Source organism: Daphnia carinata, chromosome 2 (assembly GCF_022539665.2).
Source record: "Daphnia carinata strain CSIRO-1 chromosome 2, CSIRO_AGI_Dcar_HiC_V3, whole genome shotgun sequence".
Lineage (NCBI taxonomy): Eukaryota > Metazoa > Arthropoda > Branchiopoda > Diplostraca > Daphniidae > Daphnia > Daphnia carinata.
The window spans coordinates 2,086,993-2,101,665 of record NC_081332.1 but is presented as its reverse complement, the minus strand read 5'-3'; the positions used below and the strand labels follow the sequence as shown (position 1 = coordinate 2,101,665).

At 40.1% G+C, this 14,673-nt stretch overlaps 2 protein-coding genes across 3 annotated transcripts in view; one reads left to right on the top strand and one right to left on the bottom strand.

Annotated features, from left to right (window-relative positions):
- The window catches only part of LOC130685983 (brain tumor protein-like), a 104,105-nt gene that overhangs the window by 14,290 nt on the left and 75,142 nt on the right, over positions 1-14,673 (bottom strand). The gene's annotated exons all lie outside the window — the stretch shown is intronic.
- On the top strand, positions 7,582-9,832 carry LOC130685993 (cyclin-dependent kinase inhibitor 1B-like). The gene is made up of 2 exons (XM_057509295.2): positions 7,582-8,218; positions 8,967-9,832. The coding sequence occupies exons 1-2, from the start codon at positions 7,774-7,776 to the stop codon at positions 9,050-9,052; spliced, it is 531 nt and encodes a 176-aa protein (XP_057365278.1). The 5' UTR covers positions 7,582-7,773; the 3' UTR covers positions 9,053-9,832.

Below are 14,673 nucleotides of genomic sequence, written 5' to 3'. Positions count from 1 at the left end.
AAGGAAACTGAGAAGAAGAAAGGAAAGTTCTTCTTCATTTCAAGCTCCGACACATATTTTCTGTAGGTTTTTTTTCTTCTTAAATCCTCTATACAGACACACACGTTTTTCCCACGACGAAGCGCACCTACAGCAAGCCCGATCACCCCCCTCTATACTCACCTTTTTTACTGTTTGAAAGAAGAAGGAAAAAAATAAAAATAAAAATAAGAAGGAAAATGGCTCCTTTGCAAGTATACATCTAAATAGCACCTTGAGAAGAAATAAACCCACGTCCGGTCTTTTTTTTTTTTTTTGAACTTGTACCAAGTTCACACAGGGGTCACACAAGGAAATTGATAATAAGAAGAAGGGAAAAAAATATATTGGATAAGCCTAGTCTTTATGTAATGTCTCTTCCTACTTAAACATATCGTCTTAAATAGCGTGTATACAGAAAACCATTGGCCTGTAATTCCTGATTATCTTATGTGTATATAGTCTAGTTATATAGCAAACTCCACGTGCTGCATACGAAGCGCAAATTCGCCCTGATCGCATGTCTATATAACCCCGATTCAATTACTGGAAATATCAGCGTAATATGTTGGGCGTGGTCGTACGTGTGAAGGGGGGGGGGGGCACGAACCAGATCCATCACTGCGCATCGATCAAAAATGGCAATCGAAATAAAAATAGCTTTTTTGTTGCTGCTATATATATATTTTTTTCCGTGTCCCTCAAGCTCAAACGATACAACAACAACAAAAAAATCATAATCATTGTTGCGATACGCGTTACGGAGCTGTCGGCTCGTTCACGCTCGGCTGGTTACCCAATGGCGAGGGCGTGCCCCCTCCATCCATATAATGTAGAAATAATTTTTTTCTGCAGTTCGTAACTATAGACAGGCTTTAAATCCCGCCAAAAAGTCAATGCTGACCTTCTTGTGATGTCAGCACGTGCTCTTGCTCTACTATTATGCCCTCCCTGACTGCTGTCAGTCGCTTGATTGAACACTGGATTTCCTTCTGATTTTATTTATTTTTATTTTTTGCAGTCATCTATTGAATCGATAGAGTGCCAGAGGGCTTATGATTAACTTCTCTCGCTTTCTCCCCTCGCCCGAGTAGATTGCCTGATGATGTCGAGAACAAAAGACATCAACTTCAGCCCTCCTCCCCTCGTCTTCTTTTCTTGATGCGTCCATCATAATTCACCTGGTTTTTTTTTTATTTGGCACATATTTATTTTTTTTTTACATTTCGAATGGGGGGCATTTTTTTTCGCGCTCTTGTACGTTCCTCCCCGTGGATCTATTGACGATTGCGTCAACATCTGGCAACACCTTCATTGAAACGTAACAGCAGTTGTCCCCCCCCCCTCTTCAGTTTTTTTTTTGTTTGTAGTCAGAATGGGATCCCCCAAGTCTTTTATAATGATTTTTTTTTCTTTTGGAAATCATAACACACATAAAAGAAATAAAAAAGATTTTTTTTAGGGTGAGCTGCGTGTGTTGGATAACATCGCCAACGATACCAACAACACGACTAATCTGATTAAGAAGAAAGAAAGCCCCACAACGCCATTTGCAGAGAAAATATTTAATAAACATGTTCGAGAGTTAATCGGGAAATCACGTCAGCGTTTAAAGCAAATAAAGACAAGCCCGAGAACCGAACCGCAAATCGTTAGCTTATGCGCGTGTGTTAGAAATATTCAAATTTAGGTTATCGCTTCGTTTTTTTTTATGAACTTCTGCTGCCCTTTGCCTTATACTGTCATTCCCCTCCTGCCCATAATAAAAATAATAACAGATAAGAACGACATCGTAGTAGTCGCTTCGGTTTTATGCTTTTTTCCCGCTCACAATGGTCACGTGTTATTCGAAAACGGTACAACGGGATAGTGGCTGATAGTGGATACGTGAATGCATGCGTCACTCGCTAAACAAGCAACCGTTCCCTGCTAAAACATGTACAGACAAGAAAAATCATACAGCGCTACCGCAAGGTGCCTAATCGTGAATAGACAAGTTTAGACACGAAAGTTGTGTTTGCCTTACACGGAGGGAATGAAGAAATCACGTCATCTTAAACTTTCGCATTTCGAATCGAATAGATTTCTTTTCAAAGAAAGCGCACTGTCAAATTTATTTGTTATTTCTGGTTTACGTATTTATTTATGGAGTCTGCGTGGAGATATTCAAAACAAGGGCGTGTGTCATTTTCTTCTATTTTTCTTTCTCTTGTTTTTCTTCATTTCGCACACACAAAAAAAAAACCGAAGGGAACTACTGTCCGCAAATATTGGCAATGTGGTTTTGTTAAGTGTCTACAAGAATAAACAAACTGTCAACGAACAGTTATACAGCGCCCTCCCTCCCCAGAGCAAAAAAACATGAAACGCGAGCGGGCAGATGGCCACTGACCTTTTGCTTCAAGAGTTTCAACCCGCCCTTTAATATAGAAAAACATAAATGTGCATATAAATGCATACCGTCCATTTTTACATATATAGGCTGGAGAGAGGGTGTTTCATATACTCTAGTTTCTCCCCTCTTCCTTGGTCTGAAAAAAAAAAGCCGTCACAACCATATATATATATGCAGAGTAGTATACATGCCCCCATATGCCACCATCAGCGTTTTTGAAATAAACATGACGGAACGACAATCGGTCCTCTAATTGCAAACGGTGCACCCGGTGCTTCGTGCGTGTCATTTTCTATCAGCGCCCTTTTTCGTGTGTAGAAGGGAATAAATAGGTCCCTATTACAACGTTCTACCCTCCTCTTACTACTCTTTGATTAATGACATGTTACTCCCCTTCCCCCCCTTTTTTTTACTCTATGATTATCCATTTATCGGAAATGTACGGATGTAACGGAGAAACAAGAGAAAGTTGATTGTTGCCATGCACAGAAGCGGAGCAGTCTTGCGATTTTGCTGGATTGCCCCCCCCCCCCTTGTCTCTTCCTGACGGTTGGTATAGGATCATGTGGGTATATTTCACAATAGACGCTAATATATGCATCCGGATGGAAAAAGCAAAACAAACAAAATGTTTTATTTTTTGAATATAGGCATCCGCCCTCATGCCAGCGGTGCGTGTGTGTCATAGATGGCGGCATCACACACACACACACACACACACACATGGAGTACATGGATTGGGTTGCAGTTGGCGTCCATAGAGACGACGCTGTCACCTTCCGGCGTCCGATGGCAGACATGACAAATTCCGACTCAATGCTAGACTTTGTTCTTGCGTGTTTCTGGCAATATATATTTTTTCAGGCCTTGACAGTTGGCGTTTTGTTTGAGAATTTCAAAACAAAACCAGAAGTTCAATGGCGTCCATTTTTCCGGGCTCGTGTTAATTTACGAATTTCTTTTCTGCTTTAAGGTTTATGGAATGTGCGCTATTTTTTTCGGCTTGAAAAATAAAAGGAAAGGACCTAATCGTTTGTTTAGAGCCACATTTCTTAGCCATAACTTGTGTTGTTTTTTTTTTAGTTGGGGGTATAGAGGACAGAGTTCAATGTGTGGAATGTTTTCCAATTTCATTCCGCTCTTCGCTCGTCGAAATGGAACTTTTAAAAGCGCGCCTTGTTAAATAAAAAACAGAGGCTTCTTGTCTTTCTTTTGGCGGGTGCTGTGGAATTCATATTTCAGCTAGATGATCCATCATTCCTCTTTTAACGTGCATTTTGCTTTCTATGCGGTCTGTACATAAAAACTAAAACAAATGAAAAACAATCGGGGTCAGTGGTGATGTTCATCTCGAAATGCACGCTTAAAAAAAATGTTATCGATTGATCTTAAACGCGTATCAAGCTTTTCATTTTCAGCTAGGGTCGAATTAAATTATTTCACTAAAAAATGCCGACATTTTTTTTTTCTACTTGTGGAATGCACCGTGTAGGATAACGACATTGTCCCTATGTTTTTTATGTTTGAAAAAAAAAATGAAGAAAAGCTGGGACGGAAATAACATGATGGAGCAGTCATGAATTTACAACAAAAGCTTCTGTTTTTTTCTTTCTTTCTTTAGAATGCTTTCCTTTTAGAAGGATTATCATTCCGCCAATTAAGATTCTCGGTTCCGCAATTGTTGAAATTTTCCCATCCATTTTAGGTGCGGACATTTGTATTTTCTGTTCGGAACTGAAAATCTTCTGTAATCCGCTTTAAAAGGTGCCAAGTACCCGTATCGTCGCCGATGGGTTCATCATCAATCACTTGTATTTTTTTTTTTCAAATGTTCCGCGCGGAAGCCTGATTCAATCAGTAGGCGCGTTTTTTTTTTAAGACGAAAATCTATAAGTTTTTTTTTTTTCGTAAAAGAAGATGAAGAGCCGGCGGTGTATACAAAAAAAGCGGGTTAATTGATCACAAACGAAGAGCTGACCACGTTTAGAAGAAAGAAAAAGGATGGGAGGAGAGAGTCGGCACACACCTGGTCGATACAAACCGTCAGCTCAGTGGCAAATTAAGGGGATTTATAATTAGACTTTCTGACATTCACTTTTTTTTTCTTCTTTCCCCAACTGTTCTTTATAGATACGTACCCCTCGTACCCAACCATTTTCTTTAATCACTTTTAAACGTTTTTCTCGTTTTTCTTTCAATTTAAAAAAAAAAGGAGAAAAACAAGTGCAACACATTGTAGATTGAAAAAATAAACTAGTCAATAATTCAAGTACAAGAATAATCTGTGGTTAGTTTCTTAAGAGCAACCCTCCCCCAAAAAAGATCTTTTTTTTTCTTCTTAATGTCGTCTCCACACACAACACGACAGATGGTGGGTGCATTTTAAAAAAAAAGTAATCCCGGTCGGAATGTGTTTTTTTTTCGATTTATTTATAACAATTATTTGGCACCGCCGCAAATTTTCGTGCCGTGATTCACTTCAATGCAGACAGCCATTTTTCCCCTTGCTTGGAGATTACGAAACTTGTACGTTTCCACAGACACACAGGGATGTGTGTAACAAGCCTGGACTTGTCGACACGTCATCGAGCGAAAATAAAAAGACTGGTCTGAAAACTAATTGCATCACAATAGTGTCTTTTATTGATTGTTGGGGAGGAGGGTTTCGAAAGAGAAATGCGGTTCAGGTACTCAACAATTACAGCGAGTAAATAAAAGAACAAGGATTTGACTTAACAGATATTATGGCAGGTCGTGGAGAAAATTGGATCAGACAAATTGGTTTCTGTCGGCATCGGCTTTTATTTGTTGTGCTCGAGGTTTCAGCATGGCCTCCATATGGTGACTGCGTAATGACCAAAAGACGAGTGCATTATTCCCTGGTCGGTTTGACGAGAACCAACAATGGCGGCTTTTTTTCTTAGTGAGAGGACTCTCGTGTGTTCTTTGCTCTCTTTTAATGATCATGTTTGAAAGATTTGCCAAAACTATATAGGTTTTGAAGCTCATCAAGTGGTTACTCACCTGGGTGGTCCTCGTTTTATTTTTAGTGGGGGGCTTCTTTTGAACAACCTGCTCTTCTTGACCAAGTCTAGACGCGAACAGCAGACGACTCAACAGTTTTAAAACAAAAGTTACAAGTGTCTTGGAAACAGACGGCGTCCAATCTGTTGTTTTTTCTTTCCCCCGACAAAAAAAAGACAGGGTTTTTAGAAAATGGAGGGGACAGAGAGTGAGGGGAACAGATCAGCATCCGGAAAAGCGGAAGAGAGGGTGAATCGATCGCGATATCCGACACAACTTTGGACAATATGGCCGTCGCCATATGTCACCCATATGCTCCTTACGAAAGCTACCCTTGAAAAATACGTGAATATTTTTGTTTTCCCTCCTTTTTTTTTCTTCTTGTGTGTGTGTTCTTTAATGAGGTAATCAGTAATAGTAAGGGTCATGGGAAATTTGAAGAACATGAAAATAGAACCGGAAGTTTGATGACGTCTCGGGAAAAGAAAAAAAGAACATGTGGTTTCCATAGTAACCTCAGTCAACTGAAACAAAAAAAGGGGTTTCCAGAAAAGGGATGTATCCTTTTTTTTCCCTTCAATTTCAGACATAAGAAAATAAAGGGGGGGGGGGGCAAACTTAAGGAGAGCACAGACTGTAGACGCAACGGAAGTCATTTCGGAAAACCCTCGGCCCGGTGGAAAAATATATATCCGAGTACAAAGTCAGAGGGAAACGACTGCAAAAATGTTCGTTCACGATGCCTACTGACCACCGCTAGGTGGCTCTGGAAACTGGCTCAAATTATCCACCCCCCCTCATCCCAAACAAAAGGAAGGAGAAACTCTCTGAACAGTCCACACGCGTACGACGATTATCCGGTAGCTTTTTTTAGTTGTTTGGCTGGGGAGGTTCTTTTTTATATTTCTGTAATAATTTTTTCAGCGTTTTTTTTCCCTCAGAAGAAAAAAAAGAAAAAACCAAAGAGTAACATTTGAAAAGAAGAAGGAAGCCTCGAGGAGCCTTGATTATGCTCAAGACTCCCCCTCGTCGACACGACCCACTTTCCACCCAAGCCGCCATCTTTTTGATGCGCGCAACCAGTAGCCACTTCCCGTCCCCCCTCTGCACAGTGTGTGTGTGTGTGTGGACCTTCCGAGTCCATTCGCGCGTCCCTATGATTTATATAAACATAATAATAAGCTTTCCACAACCTGCTGTTGTCTTTTTTTTGTTTTCTTCCAATGGCCCCAAGGAACTCTTCTTGTTCAAAGTTTGAACCCCCCCCTTGAAAATGATCGAACTAAAAGGCACAGATGGTGTCTAGCAAAGAAAAGCACCCGGAAAAAAAGAAATAAAAATAAAACATAAAAAAAATAAAATAAAAACAAAGTTCTTGGGGGGGTCTCGCGCGCGCTCTGGTCGTTAACGATTGTAAATGCAGTTGATGGTCAGGTGAGATATCCATGAGAGTCCCGTCAAAACCGAAAAAAAAAAAAACATTTGCTTATTTTCGAGAAGGCCATCAAAGTGTCTGTTGATGGGGCAAGGATGGGGAGAAAACGAAACAAAGTGTGGCAGATGAAGAGGAAATGGTGAGAATCCACGTGATGGATGCACATCATGTCCATCTCCTCATCTCAGGGGGCATTGACAAATGAGCCGGTAGCTCCTGCAACATGCAACAGTAGCTACTTCACATTTACATTCGATGGTATTTTAGTTTTTTTTATTTTCCTAGAAAAAAAAAAGAAAGAAAATCTTTTAATTGCCACTTTCGTAACAACAAAAAAACCCCTCCTGAAATCATGAACTTTGATTCCCATACAAACGTAACATTTAGCTAGAGGGGGCATACACACTTAGGCTATTTAAAAAGCAATTAGAAATGTAAGGGTAGGGTAATTTGAATGTCATTGTACATTTTTTTTTAACGATATATATATTTTTTTATTCTATGTTTCGAATGACCGCGCCGTTGTTACTTGGTCGAGCTGGTTCACCAGCAGAGGGAACCGAAAAGCGTCTGCTGAAGGTAGCTGAAATCTGATTGGTTGGCCTGAGAAACTCCGCCCACCGTCCGATTTGAACTGATTGGGCATTTCTTTTTTCCAACGGTCCTTTCCTTCTCCCCCCTTGTCCAAGAGGTTTGGGTTCTACAACCGTCAGTTGCTCGCGAACGTTGGACTTGGTTGGTCGTGTTGGTTGCTACCAGAAGGAAGCCTTCCTTCTAAGTTTTTTGTTACCAGTACCATTTTTCAAAAATCGTTCTCAGTTGTTTTCACCCCTCTCGCTCGAGCATTTCTTGAAACCGACGTCCATTTTTGTTCTACGTAATCAAAAAAACAAAAAGAAAAATGCCTATTGTTCAAATGCCTTACGGATTCCATGCCGCCGTTGGTGGCCATTCTGCCTCATCACACATGGCCGTGCGTGGGCAAGTCTCACCTGTACGACGCCGCCTCTTCGTCTCAGATGGCGAAGAAGACTCTCAAGATTTGGACAACCGGCTGACAGTTGAACGACAATTGGCCGACATTCAACGCGAGCAGACGCGCCAGTGGAACTTTGATTTCGCGAACGGCGTGCCCCTGCGAGGACGTTACGTGTGGCAGCCGACGACGATGACGCTCCCAGATCGTCCATCTCACCCCCTACCGCCCCCGGCGGGTATCAAACGCCCGATCGATAATCAAGTCGATTCTGCTGCTCCTCTCTACAAACAGATGAAGACCGATTCGCACAACGTTTACGATTCCATCAACAACAATCATCGCTCCGTCAACCAGACGAAAATCACAGGTAAAAATAAATTACATTTGGTTTTTAATCGCAATGCCCTTGGTGGTTTTCGGTTGCCTCCCAACGGTTAAATTTAGAAACTCGCGTGTGTTTTATAGCGTCCTTGTGAGAAGGGGGTGGAGTATGGGCAAAGATGGCTGGCGTCTGTTAGGGAAAAAAAGCCAGCAGGTCACCGGGGTCGTGTCTAGCCCTTTTCAGACAGAAGGGGGTTGGCAGTAGAAAATATTCAAAAAAAAGTGCGACCCTCGCTTATTCCTTTTCTTTTTTCAGCATTAAACGAAAAAAATAAAATTATTTGTGTGTGTGTCCTCGAGTGGTTTGAAATACGATCCGATCCACACCGCACGCTTTTTTTCTCTCTCTCTCTCTCTCCAAAAAGTCAATCAACTTAAAAAAAAATAATTCCCATCTTCGTGTCTGGCAAAACAAAAATCACTTGAAACACCAAAGAAATAGAAGGCCCTTAAATGGTTCGACGCCGGCTCAAGATGCGTCACGCATTTAGTGGCGTGTCTGTGTGTTTGTTTGCTTGTTCATATCTTTGGCCAAAAGTCTTTGCCCTCCTCGTGACATCACCGATTGCATGATGTCATCTCGCGTTATCTGCTGTTAAAGGGAAAATTTCCCCCCAGTTTTGAAGGGTGGAGTTGTTCGAACGTTGCTTTAGGTCAAATTTGTTTGTAACTGATAAGGCCTTTTAAAACGTTGTACATGTGACTCATGTTCTTATCTTTTTTGCCAATTACAGATTTCATGAAGAATCAAAAGCTTAACGATTCGAAACGCCGCGATGCTGGATCACTGCCGTCTTCCAGCAACGAACTGAGCCACTAAAAGTTCGTTTGCAAATCTTTTCCTCGCTTGAAATGAAAAATGGGATCAGCGGTGGAGAAGAACCGTTTCCATAATGCATTGGGAGGGTTGCAATCAACGATGTAGACACACTGGATTCGCTTTGTTCCAGCAACTCTTGTTGGCTGAAAAGTAGCTTTAAGAATGACACTTGCTATTGAACGCTGTCACTCTTTTTAACTTCCATCAAATTTTCTTCGCAATCCTGCACTTCTTTCACATTTTAAAAGCGTCGCAATGACGTATTGCACTCTAGTCTTTGCCCTTTATCTATTTCGGGGCAATCATTGATTTTCTTATCTTTTTTTTTTTTTTTAACTTTTAATTTCCCCTCGGTCCCTACTTTAATTTTTTTGGCGCGTCTGCATTTTCCGTGTGAATGATCTCAAAAACCGAATCTTTAAAGAAAAAAATAGGAATTTGATCGGCAATTGCAATCAAAAATGTCATCCATCGGCAAATGCAATATTGTGTGTGTGTGTGTGTGTCCCAGTGTGTAAGGCGTATTATTATTTTTAATTCCTTGGCCTCTCAAAAAAAAAATCCTAAAGTCCCGTTCTTACCCCACATAGTTCTCTATATTCAAAAAATAATTTTTATAGAGACCTTCTATCTTCTTATATACATAATATATATGATAATGTATTTAAGAACACAACCAGATCCCCTATTTCTTTTTTTTTTTTTTCGTCTCAAATTTCGTCGTTGATGTATTTATGAAGCCCGTCTTAAATGGAAAATTAATAAAACTAGCAATTGTAATTTGTTTTTCTTTTGTATTTAATTCCAATTTTTGGTTTTTTTGGGGTCTAATTTGACTGGGTGTTGGCATATGGCTGCTTGGAATTTGGCCAGTACGCACGCCCTACTGTGAGCACCGCCATGCCCATTTTAGGCTCGTCTACTTTTGCATCATCAAACATATTTTTTTTTGTATGTTAAATGTTACAATGCAATTGACTAAGGCTAGTTTTTAAAAAAAATGTTATGTCCTTTTACGGTAAGGGCATGTTGACTCATCACTTAAATAATAACTGGGTTAACAAACGTGAGCGTCTATTTTTGAATGGCATAGATACGGTGATAAAGACAATACGAACAGCAGTTTGTGAACAAAATGTGCAGGTGATAAAGAGTCCTATTGAATCGGATTAATCTTTGGCTCATTATCACATACCCCCTCCCCTCTCTACCCCTGGACGGTGTAAGGACAAACATCCGTGAATAATTACGAGGATGCAGTTCAACGATCGTCACGGTCGCACACCAGACCTCTTTGTTTCGTCGTCTGCTACTGTCTGGTCCATCGCTGGTCGACCTATTTTTCAGACTGACTGACGACACTGTAACGTTTGCCCCTCACGCATCTATTGTATTTGAAAAAACAAAACAATGTAGGTTTGAATCACTGGTTCGTTGATCTTTCTTTCAGACTCAAATTAAAGCGTAAAGATGAAATGCCCTTAGTTCCATCTGTCCCCCCCCCCCTCCCCACCCGAACGTTTGTGTTCACTTTCGCTGGAGGATGTACAAACATGACGATGCAAAATAGAAGACAAGGCCCAACGGTTTTTTTCTTTTTAAATGTGGAAATGATAACGAAAAAAATTACGATACGGGTTTCCCGAATCTTTGGACTTCTATTTCCGGATTAAAAAGTTCGTTAAACTTTCACTGCGTGGCGTGACACTAAACACGAGTGTCTAGAGAAGGGGGGGGGGGGGGGAGATGATCGAGAGTTTTTTTTTTTTTTTTTTTTTCCTGACTGTCGCATTGAATCGGAGGGAGGATGCTGTTGGGGAACCTTGACCTTGATTATGCAAATGCCCACCCTGGTGCTGGAAAGAAAAAAAAAGCCTTACCATAAATCCCCCCCTTCTTCGAACCCCCTTTGGTAGGGGTGAGATTCTTAACCTTTGACAACACGCGCGTCCACATCGATTCGAAATTTTAAAATAACATTTTTATTTTTATTTTTTTTTTCAAAAGACAAATTTTGTTTTTCATGAAAATCTTCTTACCTGGGTGTGTCAGCGTGTGTAGCGTGTCAGAGGTCATTGAATATATACCTGAAAGTTTTAGTATTATTTTTTTTATATTTTTCCTCCCTCCCCACTTTTTCAAATGTCTGTTGGCCAATCACAAAACATTTCTTTTTTCCTCTAGTCTCCACCACAAATTTTTTATTATTTTCCATCCCAAGAAAGTTGACACCTTAAACCACTAGAAAAGAACTCGTCCTTATTCATCCGTTGTGTACACCTTCACGCATTCCTGTCGCATTTCAAGATAATAGACATACACACACACACACAGAGAATGATTTCAAATGTGTATACAAATCACCCAGCTTGATGGTATCGATATTTTAATATCAAAACAAACCCAGCCGTTTAATCATCATCATCACGAGTCTTGTTATAACGTTCTCCCCCTTTTTTTTTTTTTAACGCAAAAAAAAAAAAATGAAGAGGGGATGATTATCAGATCTTGTTTGGCTTCTTCACCAAACTCAATAAACTGGAAGGAAGCAGCAGCTTAATGGGATAGGTTATCAGATGCCCGCACACAGCCCCTTCCTTCTTTTTTTTAGCTGTATATTGTGTATACACACACACACACACAAAGTGTGTTGTTTGGATGACCCGTCACGTATGCTGTACATATGCTAAACGTCTGTTGTTTGGCACTGCCGAAACGTCTTGTATTACCGACTCATTTCCTTCTTCTCCCTTTAAACTATCGGAAAAGAAAACGGTTTTAATGCCGATCGACTTCCTGTTTTGTCCTTCTCCCCCTCTTCGAAATTGGAAACTCGTACGACAGATGACAAAAGATTGCGGGATTGTGATTCTCGAAGACCCGCATCGATGCGTTACTGCGCAAATTACACGAGGCACGCTTCACAATTTTTTTTATTGTATCTGATTTAATCGATGCTTTTTCTTCTTAACAATCAAACAGACATCTGTTTATCTATTACAAAAAAAAATATAAAGACGTTCAAAGAAATGTTTTCGTCTGCTAATAGAGTCGACACGCTGATTGGTTATAGCTCTTTCATATTAGCTAATGTTATGCAAAAAAGAAAAAGGCCAGCTGAATAACGTATCCCGCTTTTATTTTTCTCCAAAGCCCCAAAGTAGACACCTGCAAAAATAATCATAATAATAAAAAGCCAAAGAAGTTAATAGCTGCCGATGCATCACTTTGCCAGTCGAGCCCCACATCGCATAGAGTCTTATAAGAAAAAAAGAATAAATAAAAAAAATGTTGATATTATAGAGAGATATCCTGTGCTGGAGGAAACGAGAAAAGATGGATCGATTGCGCCCAAGGAATTTGCCAATTTTTTTCTTGTACGCCCTTATATGTTCACGTCGGCATTACAATTGCAAATCTTTTCAAAACGATTGGGGAAAATGGCTTTTTTCTTTCTTGTTGTTGTGTCAATGGAACTCACTTCTTTCTTTTTTTTTTTTTAACACGGATTGGGTGTGTATATGTGCATGTATACACTTACAAAAAAAAAAAAAAACCTGACTAGATAGACACTCACTTGCGAGTTGTTTTCGTTGAGCGCAAAAAGTTCCCATAGGACTGGGACGCTCCGGTCCTTTTAAAGCCATTTGATTTGCAAATTCTGCGTACCTCAGCAACAAGACTCTCTCTCCCCCCCCCCCTCCTCGTGTTGCTGCACCTTTTATTTTTTTTGGCAGATATTCAAAAACATTCTTTTCCGGAGGTATATGGCCTCGGCTAGTTGCTGTCCATTCAAGTTTTGGTTCATAAAGCGAAGGTTATCTCTTTTTCTTTTTCGGGCTTTTTATTATTCACATGCCACTTTGCATCTCCGATCTGTCTGCCGCTTCCAGGACTATGTTATACTGTTGCTGATGAGATCACTTCTTTCCGGTTTTGACGTGCTTGCCAACATTTTTTTGTGGTTGGGTAGAGATAGAGAGAAAGGCCTAAATTGCAAATTTTTTTTCATTTCTTTTGAAATGCGTTTTCTGATATGTGCGTAGTGGCAGAGCTTTAAAAGGCACTGTAAATTGCAACATGTTTTTCCCACCGCGATGGACGCTATTGAGCAAGATCGAAAAACACTTTTGCAATAGTTTGAAGGGAAAAAAAAAAAAAAAGGGAGAAGAAATCTTGATTTATTCAAAGGGTCAAATCGACAACATCGTGTTTCCATCGATTTCAAACACCTGTTCGGTTTCTAACAGGTGAGTTGAACGAACAATCGCGACGATGGCTCACAAACTTCTTTATAAATGAGGTGACTATCAGTTAAAAACAAGTTGGCTATCGTCTTAAAAAGGGGGTTATAGCCGTGAATAATAAACTGCTATTTATATATATATACATACAAACTAACTCCCCCCCCCCTCTTACTTGAATTGATGTACTACGTAAACGAATAAGGTAAACAAAAACAAAAGGGCACAGTTCGAATGAATCATTGGGAGAAATTGATGCAATACACGTGTGCCCGACATTCAAGGATAAATTAAGGTTTTTTCTTTTTTATAAACTTGTTTGATATAGGTCCTTGAAAAAAAAAAAGCTCTTTTTCTGTTCCAAAAATGTGTAGCGCATTTCGTAAAGCTACTGCGTTAACACTCACTCGTTCACATCATTCGAATGCAATCTTCTTCTTCTTCTTTCCAGATTTGTTATCGAATGACTATACGAGTCTGTGTTTGCAAGAAGAAGTTTCGAATATCTGGCGTGTCTGAACAAGCGAGAGGCATCGTGAAAGAAAAACGATAGGATGGGTAAGGAAGAAACGCACGCGGCGGACCATAAATCGTGATTTTTTTTTTTTTTTGTTTGGGGGGAGGATGCGATAAAAATCGATTGTCTCTATCGGTTGGCTCACCATCGCGCAAAGTCAGCAGGTTGCTATTTTCTTGTTTCTATTCTATTTTGGCGTTTGGCTTTTCTCATTGTTTGTTGCCGTCTTCGGCAAAAAACGGCCGATAGGGAAATCGGAGGGGGCAAGATCGTGGCCACGATGAAATTCCGTGATACCGGCACGGAGTTGTCCTTCCCCCGCTCCCAAAGAAAAAGGAAATCATTGGAGAAATAGTTCGGGAATTTGTTTCGCTTGGTGACATGCTCTATGATATTTCACTTCTATATATTTCTACACGCTTGGCATTTCGTATAGTTTTTTTTCACGTATAAATCATTCTCTTCCCACGGTTGACTTTTCTTTTGGCTTTAAGGGGAATGATCGATTGGCAGACTAGATATCGCATTACTGATCGATCACCAGCGAAATGTCATACAGGTGTCACACCGCCCCTTTGAAAACGAAATGTCACATTGCTATTTTGATTCGGCCAAGCTTCAAATTCTTCGTCTCTCTCTGTTGTTTAAATCTCCATCCATTTTTGATTGTCGATTTCATATGCGTCTATTTATTTCAATTCACTTTTTTTTTTTGCGAGGATCTTCACGTGTGGTCTATAAATGATGGCATTCACAAAGAATACGTGAATAAAAAGAGAATGTAGTCCCCCTCTAACGCTTTTTTTTTTTTGCCCCGTTGCTTCTATGAATCGTTTTTCTCAATTTAATTGAGAGTCGAC

Excerpts from the sequence above, each read along its gene's own strand:
- LOC130685993 (XM_057509295.2), top strand. The coding sequence starts at position 7,774 with ATGCCTATTGTTCAAATGCCTTACGGATTCCATGCCGCCGTTGGTGGC. Across the intron at positions 8,219-8,966 it reads CAACCAGACGAAAATCACAG|ATTTCATGAAGAATCAAAAG; the intron begins GTAAAAATAAAT and ends TGCCAATTACAG.